Below are 15,922 nucleotides of genomic sequence, written 5' to 3' on the forward strand. Positions count from 1 at the left end.
CCTCCACTGTCTGGTAATTAACCACATTGTTTTTGCTGAATTATTAAACAGGGCTGCAGGAGAACTAGCAACAGAAAAATAATGATGTCATGTGATTTTTTTTTACGGAAATTTGCCCGATGAATTGATATAATTATGAGAACGACAGTTGGGTTGTTGGCTACAGCAACAAATCACCCTACGTGCATTGCATTGATGGGCACCAACAATGGAGACGCAAGGACTGCAATGTTTTCATTTGGCTGAAGCGATGGAATCCAGGTCTTCTCAAAAAGCAGAAGGATTTTTCTTATCAATTTGTTATCATTAAAACTGCTAACGGGTGATACTAATGCCTACTGCACCACCATTTAACACCACAGCTCGCTCAACCATTCCAATTTATTGTCAATTCATTTTTAAAGGTCTTCATAATTGCAGAGCCAAAAATGAAGTGAAATCTGAATTCGAAAGGAAGACATATCTCCCAGGTTACCATAACAGCAATGACCTATGTTTGAAAAATGAAAGACATGATTCTTAGAAAGTTCATGTAGGGAATTGTAGGTATCTGTTATCCACAAAGGAAAAGTGTGAATTTAAAGCAAAAATAGGCAAGTTGGTGTTTAATGATGTAAATACTTAACGTTTTGTTTTTTATTCTAGTGGTTTTTGATACCCCAGAAAATATGTATCCCTTTAGGAGGGGGAAGCACCAGCCCATGGTAAAAGTGGTACCATCTATGACACTGTTTAAATCATCAACTTAGCTTAGTTGGATTTGTGCTGCAACATTCAGTACTGCTGAGGTGCAGCATTTTATTTGCTTCCATTTATCAGTTGCTTTTGCCTCCACCTCATCATATACAGCCTTATGGAAACATTCCTGCACTTTTTCAAAACCACTGCTCTGGAGGAAACATAAGAACCAGTCGGGAGTAGTTGCACTTTTAAAATCAGAGGTTTACATGAAACAGGGGATTTTATATACATTTACTCAGAAGTGTAATATGGTTAACATGGTTTTTGAAGACGATGTGAGAAGGCACACGCTAATCTCATAAGTGACTTTATGAGGGAAGCCAGAGGCAAGTGAATAAAGTATGGGATTTGAAGTATGAGAGGGAGCTAAGTGTAATTTTTTTGCACCAATGGGATACATTTTTAAAATATTTTATGGTTGCTCATTAGTCACAAGCCCCATCTGGGTATACTACAAGTTGATTATTTTTGTGCTGTATATGTAGAATATATGAATAGATCAAAGGTTGCAACTTGTGGTGGCATTACAACACGTGTACAATGAATATTTTAGTTTATGAAAGCATCCCGGAGGTATTAAATATAGAACCATAGCATACATAATATGTATGACAGGAATTGTTTGACCAAACACATCATGATTTCTATCACGTTCTTAACAAATGAACTACAGAACTGCATAGTTTATTTTGACTGAATAAACCGTATTGAATGCTGGCTTCACGTGAAAAAGGGAAATGTGAAAAGATATGTCATACAATAATACTCTTTAGAGGGAATTTATTGGCTAGAGTGTGGTTGTATGGAAATGTCTATGTACCACCCATGGAACGCCACCCTGATGCAACGTAATACTAAGCATAGCACAGAAATTCTTTCCGGCAACTATCCAACACAAAACACATAGTGCAAAATAATAATTTTTTTTCTAATTTGTGTTACTTTTGTGACACCAAACGATAGTGAATTTTCCCACATTTCCTAATAAATATGAACACAGCATTTGAACTTTAACCCTGGCATAGGCAATGTACATGTCGCAAGATATGGTCATTTAACATTCCAACCAGAACTTTGTTAGCAGAAGGTCTGAATGGATCACTCAAAAGCTATAATATACTAATGAGCATTCCCCTCATTAAGCTATTTAAACAATGTGATATTACACTGGCTACTGTCATAGATATCCAGTTTCACCAGGGATACAGAATGAAATAAGTGGTATATTGGCATGAGTTAACCAAATGACAGGCCACCCTTGGTTCCTTATACCCATACATTTTTATTTATTTTGTCCATGATGTCAGAATATCGACGTATGACTCTGTATATTGCCTGACGAAGGGCCGAATTAGAGATGTATGAGGGTGCAGGAGCGAGTAAGCGGTATGAGTTTTCTCTGTGAGTCTTAATACTGAATCTTGAATAGAGATGGGCGCCTACCTATTCTAACAAGCTGTTTTGAGGGGCAGTTTCTAAAGACAGTAAAATATTTTTTTAGCAGTAGGTGCAAAAAAATGGAAGATAATCCAGACATGATCCCAAGACAACAATGTATTCCTTTAACATGCAAGAGGAATTGTTGAAGAAAACGGCAAGCTGGCTTTGTACCTGTCTTATGAAGGAATACCAGAAACCTATTTCTATGGTAGGTTGTCATGTAGTCCAACACAGAGTTCATAAAGATTCACCTTATACTGATATTTTGCTATTGGTGCATTTTGGCGGCCATACAAAGAATTTGACGGATGACAGAGAAAGTGCTAAGTGGCATAGGAAGAAAACAAATCTGAAAACAAGCCTGAAAGCCAACAGTGTTGAGGAACATTTTAATCCACAAACACAATAATTGGAAATAATTGACTTTTTGTGTTTTGGTCAAACTCACAGTGAGCTGCAGTACAAAACTGAATGGATTTCTGGAAAGTACTTTACAAATTGTGCACTCCAGAAGATTTTTTTTCTTTTGAAGAGTGATCCACTTTTCTCTCATATGTAATATTCTGCTGCCTTCTTTTATATATGGGGTAATGTATGGACAATTATATCTACAAAATCCCAATAAGTAAAATGCTAAACTAAGCTCATGAAAATATCAGTATCCCTGCACACCCTCCCCATTCTTCAAGTCTGATACATGTACATTATTTGAGGAAAGTTGCATTTCATTAATGGCCAGTAGTGGGCCTGGTACAGTCTAATGGCTTGGAGCTGGGAATAAAATGATATTCAGGCTATGCTTTACCTCACCGGTTGGATCCAAGGCTGCACTTCTTCCTACTATTTACAGTAGAAAAAGAAGGAATGTGTGCTTACAATATCTCAAGTACCTTCAAACACATCCATCTCTTTCCAAGATCATAGGAGACCTTTAGTGCTAAGTTTATCACTTGGTGAAGATGCAATCAACCTGGTCTGATATTATAAAAAGTATTTCAATTTAAGCACAATAGAAAATGTCTGTTTCCGGCTACGGCAACACTATAGATGTTTCATTAAGTATGAGGGAGATTTACTATCAACCATTCCGATTTGGCAAGCCCAGGGATATGTCTACTCCCATTCATATGCTTCCCCTCAAATACTCTGAAAAAACACCATAGGCTTTTTCTGTCTTGAGATTAACCTGGCACTAAAAGCAGCAACATAGATCAAGAACATGCTTATGAATGTTACTCTTCTTAAGTGCACCCACCCAATGGTAACGGCTATCTCACCTGAAAACCCATTACACCACAGAGCATACATGTCCACACTGCACAAGCTGTGAGAGAGCCCAAGAATGTCTAATGCTTTACAATATACCAGAAATATGCTCTTAACTATAATATCAAAAGAGAAGCTTTGAGGAAGCACACTATGGTCAAGTCAAACACCAGGAAAGGATTCCTACCTATTGCAACAGCATCAGGATTGACTGGACTTTGCTGTCTCGAGTGACTGCTACTACTGCTTTTTTTTAAATCCTCTGCGTCACTGTATCGCCGGATCCAGTAATTAAGTTCCTCTCGGTCAGCTTCTTGACATCGTCTCAGCACAGTGAGGGATCGCCGTGTTTTTTCCACCATGTCCATTATGCAGTTTAGCAACTATCAGAAAAGAAACAGAACAGCAAACAGGTATTGATTTTGTATTATGAGATAATATGCTCTTATTAACTTGAGTTCTTAGCTGTATATATCTGGGAATACAGCCTAAAGCCATAATATCCTAACTTCTTTTAGAGAGAAATTTACTTTAAGACCTGCATGAAAATAAACACTGATCATGTACACTCAATAGTGTTAAATTGACTTCAAATTGCTGACAGTACAAGGCAAGAAAATGGTATGGACCTCTTCAAAGTAGTGGTAGGTGGATATGCGCTCCTGTGCTTATCAAAATGGCCCAAAGGGTGATTCCCCCCCACCCCCACACACTAAGCATTTCAATCCCGGTGGGACATGAATGCATTTGATCGGCAACAGTGAAGAAAGCCATACGTGTTTGAAAAACATGTGCCCCTCTCGAGTGTTAGACAATCTGACTGCCTCTCTATTCTGCCCCTAATCTGATTGGTTGCAATGAAGTCACTCAGACTAACATTAATCCTGCTGTTTCACTTCGCTGCACTGGCTTTGACTTTCAGGAAAGCTGCAAGGCATACTGTGTAGGCCATGGAATGGCGGTGCAATTAATACTGGAAACTGGCAAGAGGAATCCTTTGTTTTCTATTGACAGGCAGAATACAAAAATAGGGCATTCTACCTATTTCACATTCTGTCTAAATATTTCACCAAACACGGTAAAAAAAGACAGCAAACTAAGCATGGGTTCGCTGTACCATCCTGCTACTTGGAAAGCAGGGTATGTTCCAAACAGCACATCAAATTTTGAAGACCTAAAGAATGCTGGCAATTAGAATTTGCTGTAAATGCACTATCTGCGCCTGAAAGAAGTGACCATATTCAACAGTACCTATCTCACTTGGGTGCATCACATGTGGTACAATAAATAGCCTGCACGCTTACGTTTTCAGTGTTTTCACACTTATTGATACACCTTTGTGAATATACATTCAAAATGATATGTGGTGGAAGGTTACTTACTAACAAATAAAGGCTCAATACTGGGATACGTTTATAACACACAGGCACGTTGAAGCACATATATACTCACTAAAGTTACAGTAAATGCGCTTGAACTTAAGTAATATCATACTGATGAAATAAAATGTACAAAATCATACAAACTTATTCTCTCCTTTTCTGTATTATAGAAGTTCAGTGAACTGCTATAACAATGGAAGGAGAATTGGCTTAGCAAGACCTAGAGACCAACATGTGAAAATGTAGCAAGTGGGAAGAGAGTTGAAGTTCCCCTTACTTGTGTTTGCCAAGAAAAAAGATAACTTCACTTACTGCATTAACTTGCTAGTACCTCCACATTACAACTCATATTCATTGAGCAGAGGCAGACATAACAACACTGCTGTTATACTACAGAACATGGTCGTTTTTTTAAATTCAGTGCTACCTTATACACACTGCCAACTACTCTTTGTCCTTCAGGAGCCATGGCCCAGATACAATAAGGCTCTCCGCCGGCCTAAAGAGTTGCTTGATATTTACTATCTTGTGCAAGAGGTGTTTTGCACTACAAAGGCTCTTTTTTTCCTTTACAAAAAATGAAGTATACAACTTTGCGGTGCATTGCGTTCCTTGACAGCAAGGGGGCATTACTGGGACAGATCAGTGCAAAACACTCATTGGTTGTGGTACAAATCTTTATACAGTAAGATACTAAGACCGAGCTTTCAATCTTAAGCGAACGACTATTTGAAGCAGGCTCAAACATGTGGATATGTGTGAATTGGGAAACGTCCATTAAAGCACAGGCATTGCAAAGCAGTCTGTTTACAATGCAGCCAATACAAAGCAGTTCAATTACAACGCATGCTATTACAACACATGCCATACTGATATGGCTCACTGACCAGCACCTTTCCTGCGGTAAGCACCCGGGGGTGTTAGAATAGTATTTTACGTTGTAATGGTACATGCATTGTAATGGCTTGCGTTGTAATGGTATGTGGTGTAATGGAAGTTGCACTGTAAAAAATGCATTGGAAAAGTAGGCATTGCAATACTTTGTGTTGTAACATCATACATCTGTGTTCATTTCTCCCAAAAAACAACACTGCACGGCACACATCCAATGCAAAGAGATCCTTCTGAATTTTACAGCGTACAGACATTTCCACTGGAAGGGTATGCTTCGAGTATTAATCCAATGCTAGACAGTGCACACACACTTGTGAAGAAGCATGGTGCAAGGCTGTGCATTAGGAAGTGCAGCATAACAGCTGGCCGCAGCAGCTCCCCCCCACCGCCCCCCGTGCAATGCAGTGCAGAGCAGCAAATGTTTGTGCTGCACTTCATTGTGTTAAGATTGAGTAAATCCGTGCCTATCTGAAAAGAATGTACCATTGACAGTACTAGTGTCGAGGAACAGACAGGTTAAAATATGATATCTGCAAATCACTCGTTCACTAGATGGAAACAAGTAACAATAAAAACATGACTGCCATCAATCAAGTACCTAACTATGATTTTAGTCAACTATGCTTCATTACTGGAAACATTCTTAAGTCTCTGTGCTCTAGGAAGAGTGGCACTGACCTTCAAATGAGTAAAATAATGTAGTTGCTTACATGGTCAAGGTGTTTCCACTCTTCTGCCCATTCTCGGTCTGTTAGTCGGTGATCAATCATTTCTTCTTGACGCGTGCCATGCAACGCTGCAAAAAGTAGAATGGTGCACTGAGTATACTAAACATCAAGTATGGCTGCATCCAGCCACAATCCGCACATGCACACAAGACAGCGGGCCTCATTTACAAAACAAGTTCAACGTGTAGGCGCGACTTACGCTTTGAAATTCAGGAGCAAGTCACTCCTACTCACACATCTTTGTGGGTTATACTCAACATGACCGTATCTGTCTACCACTGCCTCCCTGTGGACATTTAGAACGATTAACCCCTTCAGCGCGGCGCGAATTTTCGCGCTGTGCTGAAGGTTCTAATGAGCCTATCGGCTCATGACGGAACGGTTCCGTCATGAGCACAGCTCAACCGACGCTCATGACGGAACCGTTCCGTCATGAGCATGGAAGGGGTTAAAAAGGTAGGCAACAGCAATTTCTTTTCAACAAATCTACTTCTGTGGTCACAGAAGATGGGAGAACTGAAAAAGTGCTTGATTAAATTATCCCATATTACATAATGTCAATTTATAAATTTTTCTGTTTACTAAAAACTGTCCTGGCTTCATAGACTTCGGGCCTGATTTAGAGTTTGGTGGACTGGTTAGTCTGGCATATATATGACGCCACCCCATCTGCTTTATTACAAGTGCATTATGGTTTATGTAATCCTTGTAAAAAGGGATGGGATGGGATGCTTGTGACATTGAAATCCGTCCATTAAACGCAGAATTTGTATATCCATACACACACACACGCGCACACAAACACACACACGTGGGACAATCAATATACGAAATGAAAATAATTAAAATGTTGCTAAAATAATTGATTTTTAAGGCCTCATCCGAATGCATCATTAGGAGTTTCTATATTAAAAAGTTGAACACTGTTGAAACAATAATTACTTTACGCCTTCTTTGTCAGAAACATATGTTATGTAAATGGGTGTGTCAAATACACAACTTCTTGAGGATTTCAGTGGTTAGAAAAGTGTTGACTAAAAGATCTAGAGGCCCATGCAAAGCAGAAGAAAGAAGTCTTGAAAGCCATCCCCAGGCGACTGAGGATGCTGTCTGGCATGCATTTCTGTAGGACTCGGAACATGCTTTTTGAATTACCAAACCAAAGATGCACAGCTATATCACTCATAGTTTCCTAATCACATGAAATAATTTGCTATCTAGAGAATGGATGGCTTCCAAATGCGTGTATCTTATTAAAGGGCTTTAGCAATATTTGCAACATGACATTGACGGCTTGCCGAGGTTCAGTGGAACAGATGGCCCTATTTTCTTAAGTCATTTTTCAATTTTTTTACCTGTGGGGAACAAAGTAGTGAACAGATGGCTCGTGAATGATTATATATGTATAAGCCATGACAGGAACAATGGAATATGCTCCAAATATATACAGGCGTGCAAGCACTCACACACGTTTACTCTGTTACTCAGTTATTCCATAAATTGTCTTCATTCTACTGATAATAATATAAAATCTATCCTTCTCTGTTGCGTGGCACATACATATAAATTTCCTGAATTTAGCTGCTTGTAGCTGAATTTGGCAGTCTGTTAGGGGTAGCTGATAGAGCTATAAGATATACATTGTTTCGCCACTAATCAATGTGATACATGTATAATGGTTTTGAAACTGCAAATATTATTCCCCAGTAATCTAGCAATTATTGCATGACCTTCTTCAAAAGGCACTCCGGGGGATTTTGATTCATGTAAAACTCTAAATAAGCCAAGGGGTTGCTGGTTGCCCATAAACCATGGACATCTTGACTCTGAATAAAACAATGATGATCGATAGCTGCAGTAATCCCTGAAAACCTTACTATGGTAATGTTATAGAGCGGGGCATTGATAGTTATATTGATAAAGTGCTAAAACGTAGACAAAGTACATAATATGGGTACAAAGTTGCAACACAAAGAACAAGCCTATCTGCTATAACGAGCTTCAAAAAGTTAAAAGCCTGTAAAATATTGAGAGGATTCTCCAGTTGCCTTACCGATAGGTCTGTTTCTGTCCCTGAGGTCTCTGTGATTTGGGTGTCGGTACGAATCTCTGTAATGGTGAGCGATGGCCATGTCATCCAAGCGGAAGTGTTGAGGTGGTGGAGGAGTAGGGTGAGGCAGGCCGTTGGGCTGATAGGATATGCCGTTATTTGGACTGTACCGCTGGCCGGGGCTAATAGTGCAGGGCCGCTTGCTTGGATGCTCTGAGTGCAAAGGCTCTCTGTCAAAGCCATTTTCTTTGGTTCTGCAAATAAACAAAATCATAGTATGTTTTAACTGTAGTAGTGCGCATGTCAAATGTGAACCAGACGTACATCTTTGATAATCGATGCATATGACATAACAAACGCTTCTTTAGACATCCTAGAGCAATAGAGAAACTTTCACAGTCTTAAGAATTACAGATAACATAGAGCACTGATGTAAAAGTATGTTAAAATAACATTATAATAAGATCCCATCATGTAGCAAAAGAGCTGATGAACTACAGTCAAAAGCAATTATCAATTTGTTTACAGAAACCACTCTTAAAATACACTTTCAGAAATTGCAGCTTAACCTCCCACCCCTAATGTCACGGTGTTGGCACTCCTAGGCTCTGACTCATATGTGATTTCCAAGTTGCTGGAAGACCCCAGTGAGAGTGAACTGATGGCTGCATTTTTTGTGATTCCAGATTTCCATGCATTCACAGTTAGAGGTTTCCTAATTTGGCCCTTATCTCAATAGTCAGGAAGCCACAAGTGGCTCCTCGGTGGGTAGGTATGTGGGTGCTTCTTAGAGGCCATTCATCCTTCCCTTTGGATCCCTCATGGACCTTCTGCTGCTCATCACAATTGACCTACCTTGCACTATCACCTTCTTGTTGGGAGTGCATTTTCAAAATAGTTCATGTGATGATTTTACTGACAGAGACGTGCTTAGATTTCTGAATGCTTGGCCATGTAGGGGGTTGGCAGCTTTTGTTAGTAGGACAGGGGGCCATGCTTCTGACTGCGGTATACCCAACCCAGGATGCACAGCGGCATAAGGATGTAGGTTGTGGTATCTAGGGATGATAGCTTGGGACCAGCTTGTGATGTTTGAGGGCAGCAGAGGCACTCAAGCAGACTAATACATCTTTAACATAGCTCTGTGATGTTTAACACAACTCTGTTTTTAATGCAAAGGGTCCAAACTTGTTTGGAATAATTTCTGAAGTAAAACTCAATATCTATATTCATTAATATTATCTAGCCAAAGATCAAAGATGGCCTTTAAATAGTTCACAGAAGATCTGTATGTGGGGGAGGGCTTAATTTTAAAACACGAAATGCAATCTTAATTGAATTATATATGTGTTCTCTAGATCTGTAGGAATGTTCTGGAGGGGATAACCTAGAGTGATACTGGAATAACTTGCTTTTATTAAGCCCTTCATCTCACAGTACATGCCAATTCAAGTGCTGCAAATAATACGTATCAACTCTACCGAACTTAAGAGCACTCAACAACATATTGCCCTTCATAGGATGAAAAGTGGGCTTGGCTCTGTCACAATTCAAACAGAAGAAAATTTCAAGTGCTTAACTTGCTGAACTATTTTGAGAGCAGGTCGCATCATATTAATTTTTTGAAGGCTTTTTTTCAGTCCTGACCGCAAATTGCCAGTCAGTCCCAATCACAATTGAAGGTTCAAGTCTACAAATTAGCATTGTTCTTTCGGGGCACTATATTTTTAGGATGTGCTGTAGGATTTGGTTTGAGGGTGCTTCAGTGTCACTTTATTTATAGAGTGTTTTGGGACTTGTCACAGCTTCTACTTGCATGAGGCTGAGGGTTTTGTTGACCATATGAGAATTTACACAAAGCCAGGGGAAATTCCAGGGGTTGTGCCAGATGATTTCCTAATGCCACTGATTGGAATTAGACTTACAGCAGAGTTTTGAAACACTTACAAAATGTGGACCTGCTAGAGAGGAAGAGGAAGGTAGAGAACATCCGCAAAATCTAAGCAAAGGCGTATAGCAGATTTGATGCCACCTGTGGGCATGGATGCCCCACCCTAGGCACTAAGCAGCATCATGCCAAGCAGAATGACTACATGCTTTGGGATTTGAAGCATGTTTTAACAGTACATCTGAATGTGAATGTGTGAGTGTAACATAACTGCTGAGGGTTTGTTTAGAGTTGTGGAACATTGGTCATGTTGCTGGATTAGTGATTTTCTCTGCTCTATTTGATACAGATTAAGTTTGAGAGCGTAGCATTGGCCAGGTTTAATTCATAGCACCAGTAAATATGGATGTCAACATCGAAAGAGGGTTAAAGTAAGCTCTAGAGCTGGATTCCAAAGGCTACTATGTCAAAGGGAGCACAAAGGTCCAATAGGACCAGTAAGCACACAACTCTATCATCCTCGTCATTGAAAACATGATCCCCAATTTTGAGAAGTGTGGTATTTTCAACGGTGTTGGCAGGCATGGAAGTTAGATGCTATGAGGACATATGGCAATATGTGCTTGAAACTGAGCTATCCCAGTCCATTCCAGGATACTTGAAACAGTAGAGAGATGGTCTATCAATGGAAACTATTGTTTCAATAATGTTGTTTTGTTCTGGTGAAACACGCTACATGTGTTCCAAAGCGCCAACTATTTTAAAACATTATGTGAAATAGTTAACTTTAATGCTAAAAACTGAAGGAAATGACATTTGAGCATATAGAACCATGCCATGAACTAAAGGTGACACAGTAAGTGCACAAAACAGTGATGGATGAAATTCCTGAGTTAATATCAGCCACGGATAATCACCTGGGCTGTATCCCAATCCATGTTGTTTTGCACACCATGGCAGCTCAGTTTGGACCCAGCCACATGCAAATCAGTCTTGGCCCTGCTCAAATGGGCACAGTCCAGCCCTAACTGCCAGGGCAGGTCCTTCCTTGAACCAGAACACTAGCAACCCAGCACAAGTTTCACCCTAGTTATGCATGCGCTCATCAGCCGGGTCCAGCTTGGCTCCAATGACCCAGTGTGGACAGGACCACATTCCCATCCCACAATAAATACACAAAACAGTGATGGATGGAATGTTTCAATTAATCTCAGCCACTGGTGGTCACTCAGCCGCATCCCAAACCATCATTATTTTTCACACCATGCCACCTAAGTTTGGACCCAGCCATATGCAAATCAGTCTTGACCCTGCTCCAATAGGAACAGTTCAGCCTTCTGAAATGCCAAATCAGGGTCTCCCTAAACCAGAAAAGCAACCCAGGATCAGTTTCGCTCTAGTTATGGGCTCAAAAGCCAGCTACAGCTTCGTTCCAGTGATACAGTATGCAAGGGACCCACGACTTTTTGTTTGTGCATTTATTGCCTTAAGTGCACTGGGTATGCCCAGACATGGGTCTCGAGCTCACTGTGGCACTGGAACCAAGCTATACCCCCAGCTGAAGAGCGCAAAACAAGTGCAAAACCGGTTCTCGGTCCGCTTGTTATTTATGAACTAAATAAAGGTGGCATGCCTGACAACTCTGGTGAAGAGGTAATACTTTTCCAACTAACCATAAAGTATAAATGTAAACAACCAATTAAATACAGTCATAGTGAATTAACAACCAAAGAAAAGAAAAAGTGGCGAAGCAATTCTCCCCCAGACAATTCTCATAGATCCAATCATGTAAATTGCTTTCATTTACAAAAAAAGTAACCGTTGGTCAAAGTGGAACTGCAACGAAAAAAGCTGTTAAATTAAACACAGTAAGGGTGCTCCTAACACGACATCCCAGGAACAAATTACCAAAATGTGTTTCTACTCATGCACTTTTTTCACGGTGTCAGTGAGTGATGGCTCCTAGTGTTATTACAGAAACAGATTGATCCTTTTAATGAGCCTGTTTAATAGACTGCAAGCCTCACCGTGGCTGCTCAGGCGTGTCAGGCCATATGCACCAAGACAACACTCAGTACAACACTTGGATCGAAGTCTGCTTTACATTCTATTTCTCATACAGATTTACAGAAAGCCTAGAAATATCAAGAAAAGGCTCGCTTTGAAAAATACACATGCAGATCAAGTGTTAGGATCGTGAAAATCACCAATTTTAAAGCATATTTTATGCTTTAAATCTATTTTGCTGTTGACTAAGTGGACCTATTCACAAAGGCATTTTGGAGTACCTAAAGGAGTAAGCCTTTAGTACTATTTCACCTACTTTAACATGGGTTGGCAAACTGCCACAAAAAGTGTAATAGTGATAACATTCATATACAAGCTGTTCAGATAGAAAGAACAGTGCCCTCTGTAAACATTTACTAATAGGGAGTTTGATGTTTTAGGACTGGTTCACAAAGGCATGGAAGAGTAAGCAATAGAGTAATAGAGCACTGTTGCTCTACTACGTTTCACACTCATAAATGCTTTTCTGAATCAACATGTGACGGCTATCCCGTCTTCTGTATTACAAGTGCCATAGTATATAATGCATATTAACTGCAACATTGATGATGGAGTACCCATCCACCAAACGCTAAATAAAGCCAATAATATTTATGTATAAAATTACATAAAAGTGAGATAAAAGTGAGATATCAGAGAGGAGACATTTTTAAATAACACAGATAATACTTTGGAATAAACACTAATGAAATATTACATTTCAGATGTATTCACTGCAAAAACAAATTTGCAATCAAATTTCAAATATCGCTTTTCGTTTCAAATTACCGGTCTGGAGTTCGCCTTTTCCCGTTTTCGTTCACGTCGAGAAGCAGCTCTGAGGAGTCAACGGGTGAGGTGGTGCTGGCGTCCAGGAGCAGCTGCTCGTGCTGAGCGAGGTACTGGGCTGGGTTCTGTTTGGCCAGCCTTGCGCAGTGCAGGAGCTCCCGCTGGAGCAGGGGGAGGTTGGCCTGTGAACGCACACCATGAATAAAATGATCAGCACCCCTAAAAACAAAGTCAAAGCCTCAATGCATGATGAGCTGTTCATAAAACTGCATTCTTGTCTCCACCCAGTTGTTTATAGAGGTGGACGAACCAACAAGCCAAAAGAGAGAGCCAAGCTAAGAGTCTGGCCTGGCTTGGCCCTAGGAGACCGTGCAGGAGCTACGCCATTGACTATCGTTGGCATGTAAATCATGCAACAAAGATCATGGAAAAATATGATTAAATCTCTTCAAAGTTCCAAAATGTGTATTTCTTTAACATGGGCAGCGTTTCACCTTAGTGTGTCAGATTATATCACTGTATGACAGGTTAAATATTAAAAGTGATATTAATTAAACAGGGGTGGCTCCTCCGTTAAGAAGGGGGAGCGTCGCACCACTGCTCTCAGAGCAGTCAAAAAAGGAAGAATAAAATGATAATAGCAACACTGTCATTTGATTTTTCGTAGCTACAGGGCTAGGTTTGGGTGGGGCGGGTCTGGTGTCACAGGGATAAGTGTGCTTGACGGTTCGGATGTCCGTCTTGGGCCAGCCAAACAGTAATACGCACTCTGCATGCTGTCCACCAGCCGTATTGCACAGCATGGGTGGAAAACATTCACAGGATCCCACTCCCTGTCTGAGTTCCAAACCACAGCGCTCAGACCAATCAAGGCGCTGCTGTCATGGTGACAGTAGAATCGTGATTGGCTATGGGGAGCCTGTGTGCTTCCAGCTTCCGGACTCGAGTCAGGAATTGAAACGGAGAGATGATGGAGGAGAGACTAAAGAAGAAGCAAGTGTTTTTTTTATATTTAATCGTTTTCCATCCAAACCCCACCTCCACCACCCCTATTCCCTAACAGTGCCCCTGTTATTAAACAAGAATTTAGAAACACGATTGCCCCCTTTTTGACAACTATGCCAAAAGTGAACTAAGAGACAAGTCAATTGCCATTTTCATTCTGTATGTGGCCTAGATTCATATTATATATGCAGCAAGATCATAGTCTATAAAATCAAGCATAAGGGTTTTTTGCGCAGCACACATCCTGCCCTCACAAAATTGAAGGTTCTCTCATATGGGATAACGTAGAAAGAGGAAGCTTGGTGAAATATTAACATCATATCACACAGTTTGGGAAAGCTGGGAAATCAAGATTGATCCCAAGTTTTCAGGTTTGACACTGCAATTCCGCAGGTGGAGGGAACGCCTTTGTCTCTTTTTCACCATCAAAGATTTATGCTTTGTTTTTAAATTGTGCCGCATGAGGAAAGAGCATGAGTGAAAAGCATAAGCCGCATTAAAGCCAGGCTTTCATGGGGGGCCTGGAGCTGAGCTGAGCCAGAGCAAGGCATCTGGCTAAAGCTTCCAGTAGCTCGCCTACCTCTAGTCTTTAATGGTAATACCAGCCAAAGTGCTGGTACGCTAAGGTGCTTTGATAGCCTCAGTTCAAGCAAGAAACCCTTCTTCCACCTCCACAGAGACACATTTGAGATCACAGTGACTCTGAGTGATCGCCTTGCACCATATTGAGGTGAAATATTAGAAGGTCTGAATAGCATTTAGCAGAAGGTTGCTTATGGCAAATGTGTGTGCCAGTGTCTGCAAAAATATAGGACCTCAATCTCGGTGAGGTTAGTGAAACTTCAACACATCCCCAAAAGTATGTGCACTAGCAAGTAAAACTTCAATACTCATTCAATTAGCTGCTATTCGAGGTTTGGAAATATTAACGTCTTAGTGTTGCATCAGTATGTGCACCAATAATGTAGTAGCACGAGTTAGAAATGTGGTGATCTGTGCAGCCAAGAAAACCTATAGAGGAAAGAGAGGTCCTAATAAAATGCAATTGCACAATATATTTAAGGGAAGGAAGTTGTCATGAAATGGGGACTTTTACGTCAGTTTCTTCCCAATGATAAATCTGCAAATGTAACCCATGTAGGCTGGGCAGGTGACACCAAAAACATTAACGTAAACAGGAGAATGTATGTTGCAAGTTGCTGACAACGGTAAGTGCTGTTTGATGCCATAATAACAAGATAATGTGCTGTACCTATATATTACCATTGTTGAGCAACGCCTCGAATGAGTCATGATGTCCCTCCACTCCACCCCTCCTTCAACAATCGTATTAAAGCGGATTTTGCACTCGGCACATCTGCATATATGGTTTAAGCTATGGCGGTAGTCATAACATGTTCTGCATTTGTGCATATATAGCTTATACCATGGTGTTTTTCTTATGTATCTTATAAAGAAGGTATTTAACCAAAACCAGGATCAAAGGGGTGACATTCATACAGAGAGGTGCGATCACATTGAAGAGCCCTCTTGACTATTAGCAGATGTGCCCCCCTGTGAAATGCCATAGTGCAGCTAGTAAACAGTGGTTTTCTCAAGCCAATTTTACCAATTTTGCTGTACTGTGGAATTAACATGGAACTGCAGTATTTAATGTGTGAATGTACTTTTATTACTACATTTACTCTAAATA

At 40.4% G+C, this 15,922-nt stretch overlaps 1 protein-coding gene across 2 annotated transcripts in view; it reads right to left on the reverse strand.

The window, feature by feature from the left end:
- The window catches only part of RUNX1T1 (RUNX1 partner transcriptional co-repressor 1), a 164,598-nt gene that overhangs the window by 21,142 nt on the left and 127,534 nt on the right, over positions 1-15,922 (reverse strand). For both annotated transcript variants that reach the window (XM_086965986.1, XM_086965985.1), the window contains exons 5-8: positions 13,225-13,406; positions 8,505-8,755; positions 6,434-6,519; positions 3,635-3,830 (exon numbers count right to left, since the gene is read on the reverse strand). In XM_086965986.1, the coding sequence (XP_086822112.1) occupies positions 3,635-3,830; positions 6,434-6,519; positions 8,505-8,755; positions 13,225-13,406 (715 nt within the window). The remainder of the gene's footprint in view (positions 1-3,634; positions 3,831-6,433; positions 6,520-8,504; positions 8,756-13,224; positions 13,407-15,922) is intronic.

The sequence above is a fragment of the Lissotriton vulgaris genome, chromosome 4_1 (assembly GCF_964263255.1).
Source record: "Lissotriton vulgaris chromosome 4_1, aLisVul1.2, whole genome shotgun sequence".
NCBI lineage: Eukaryota > Metazoa > Chordata > Amphibia > Caudata > Salamandridae > Lissotriton > Lissotriton vulgaris.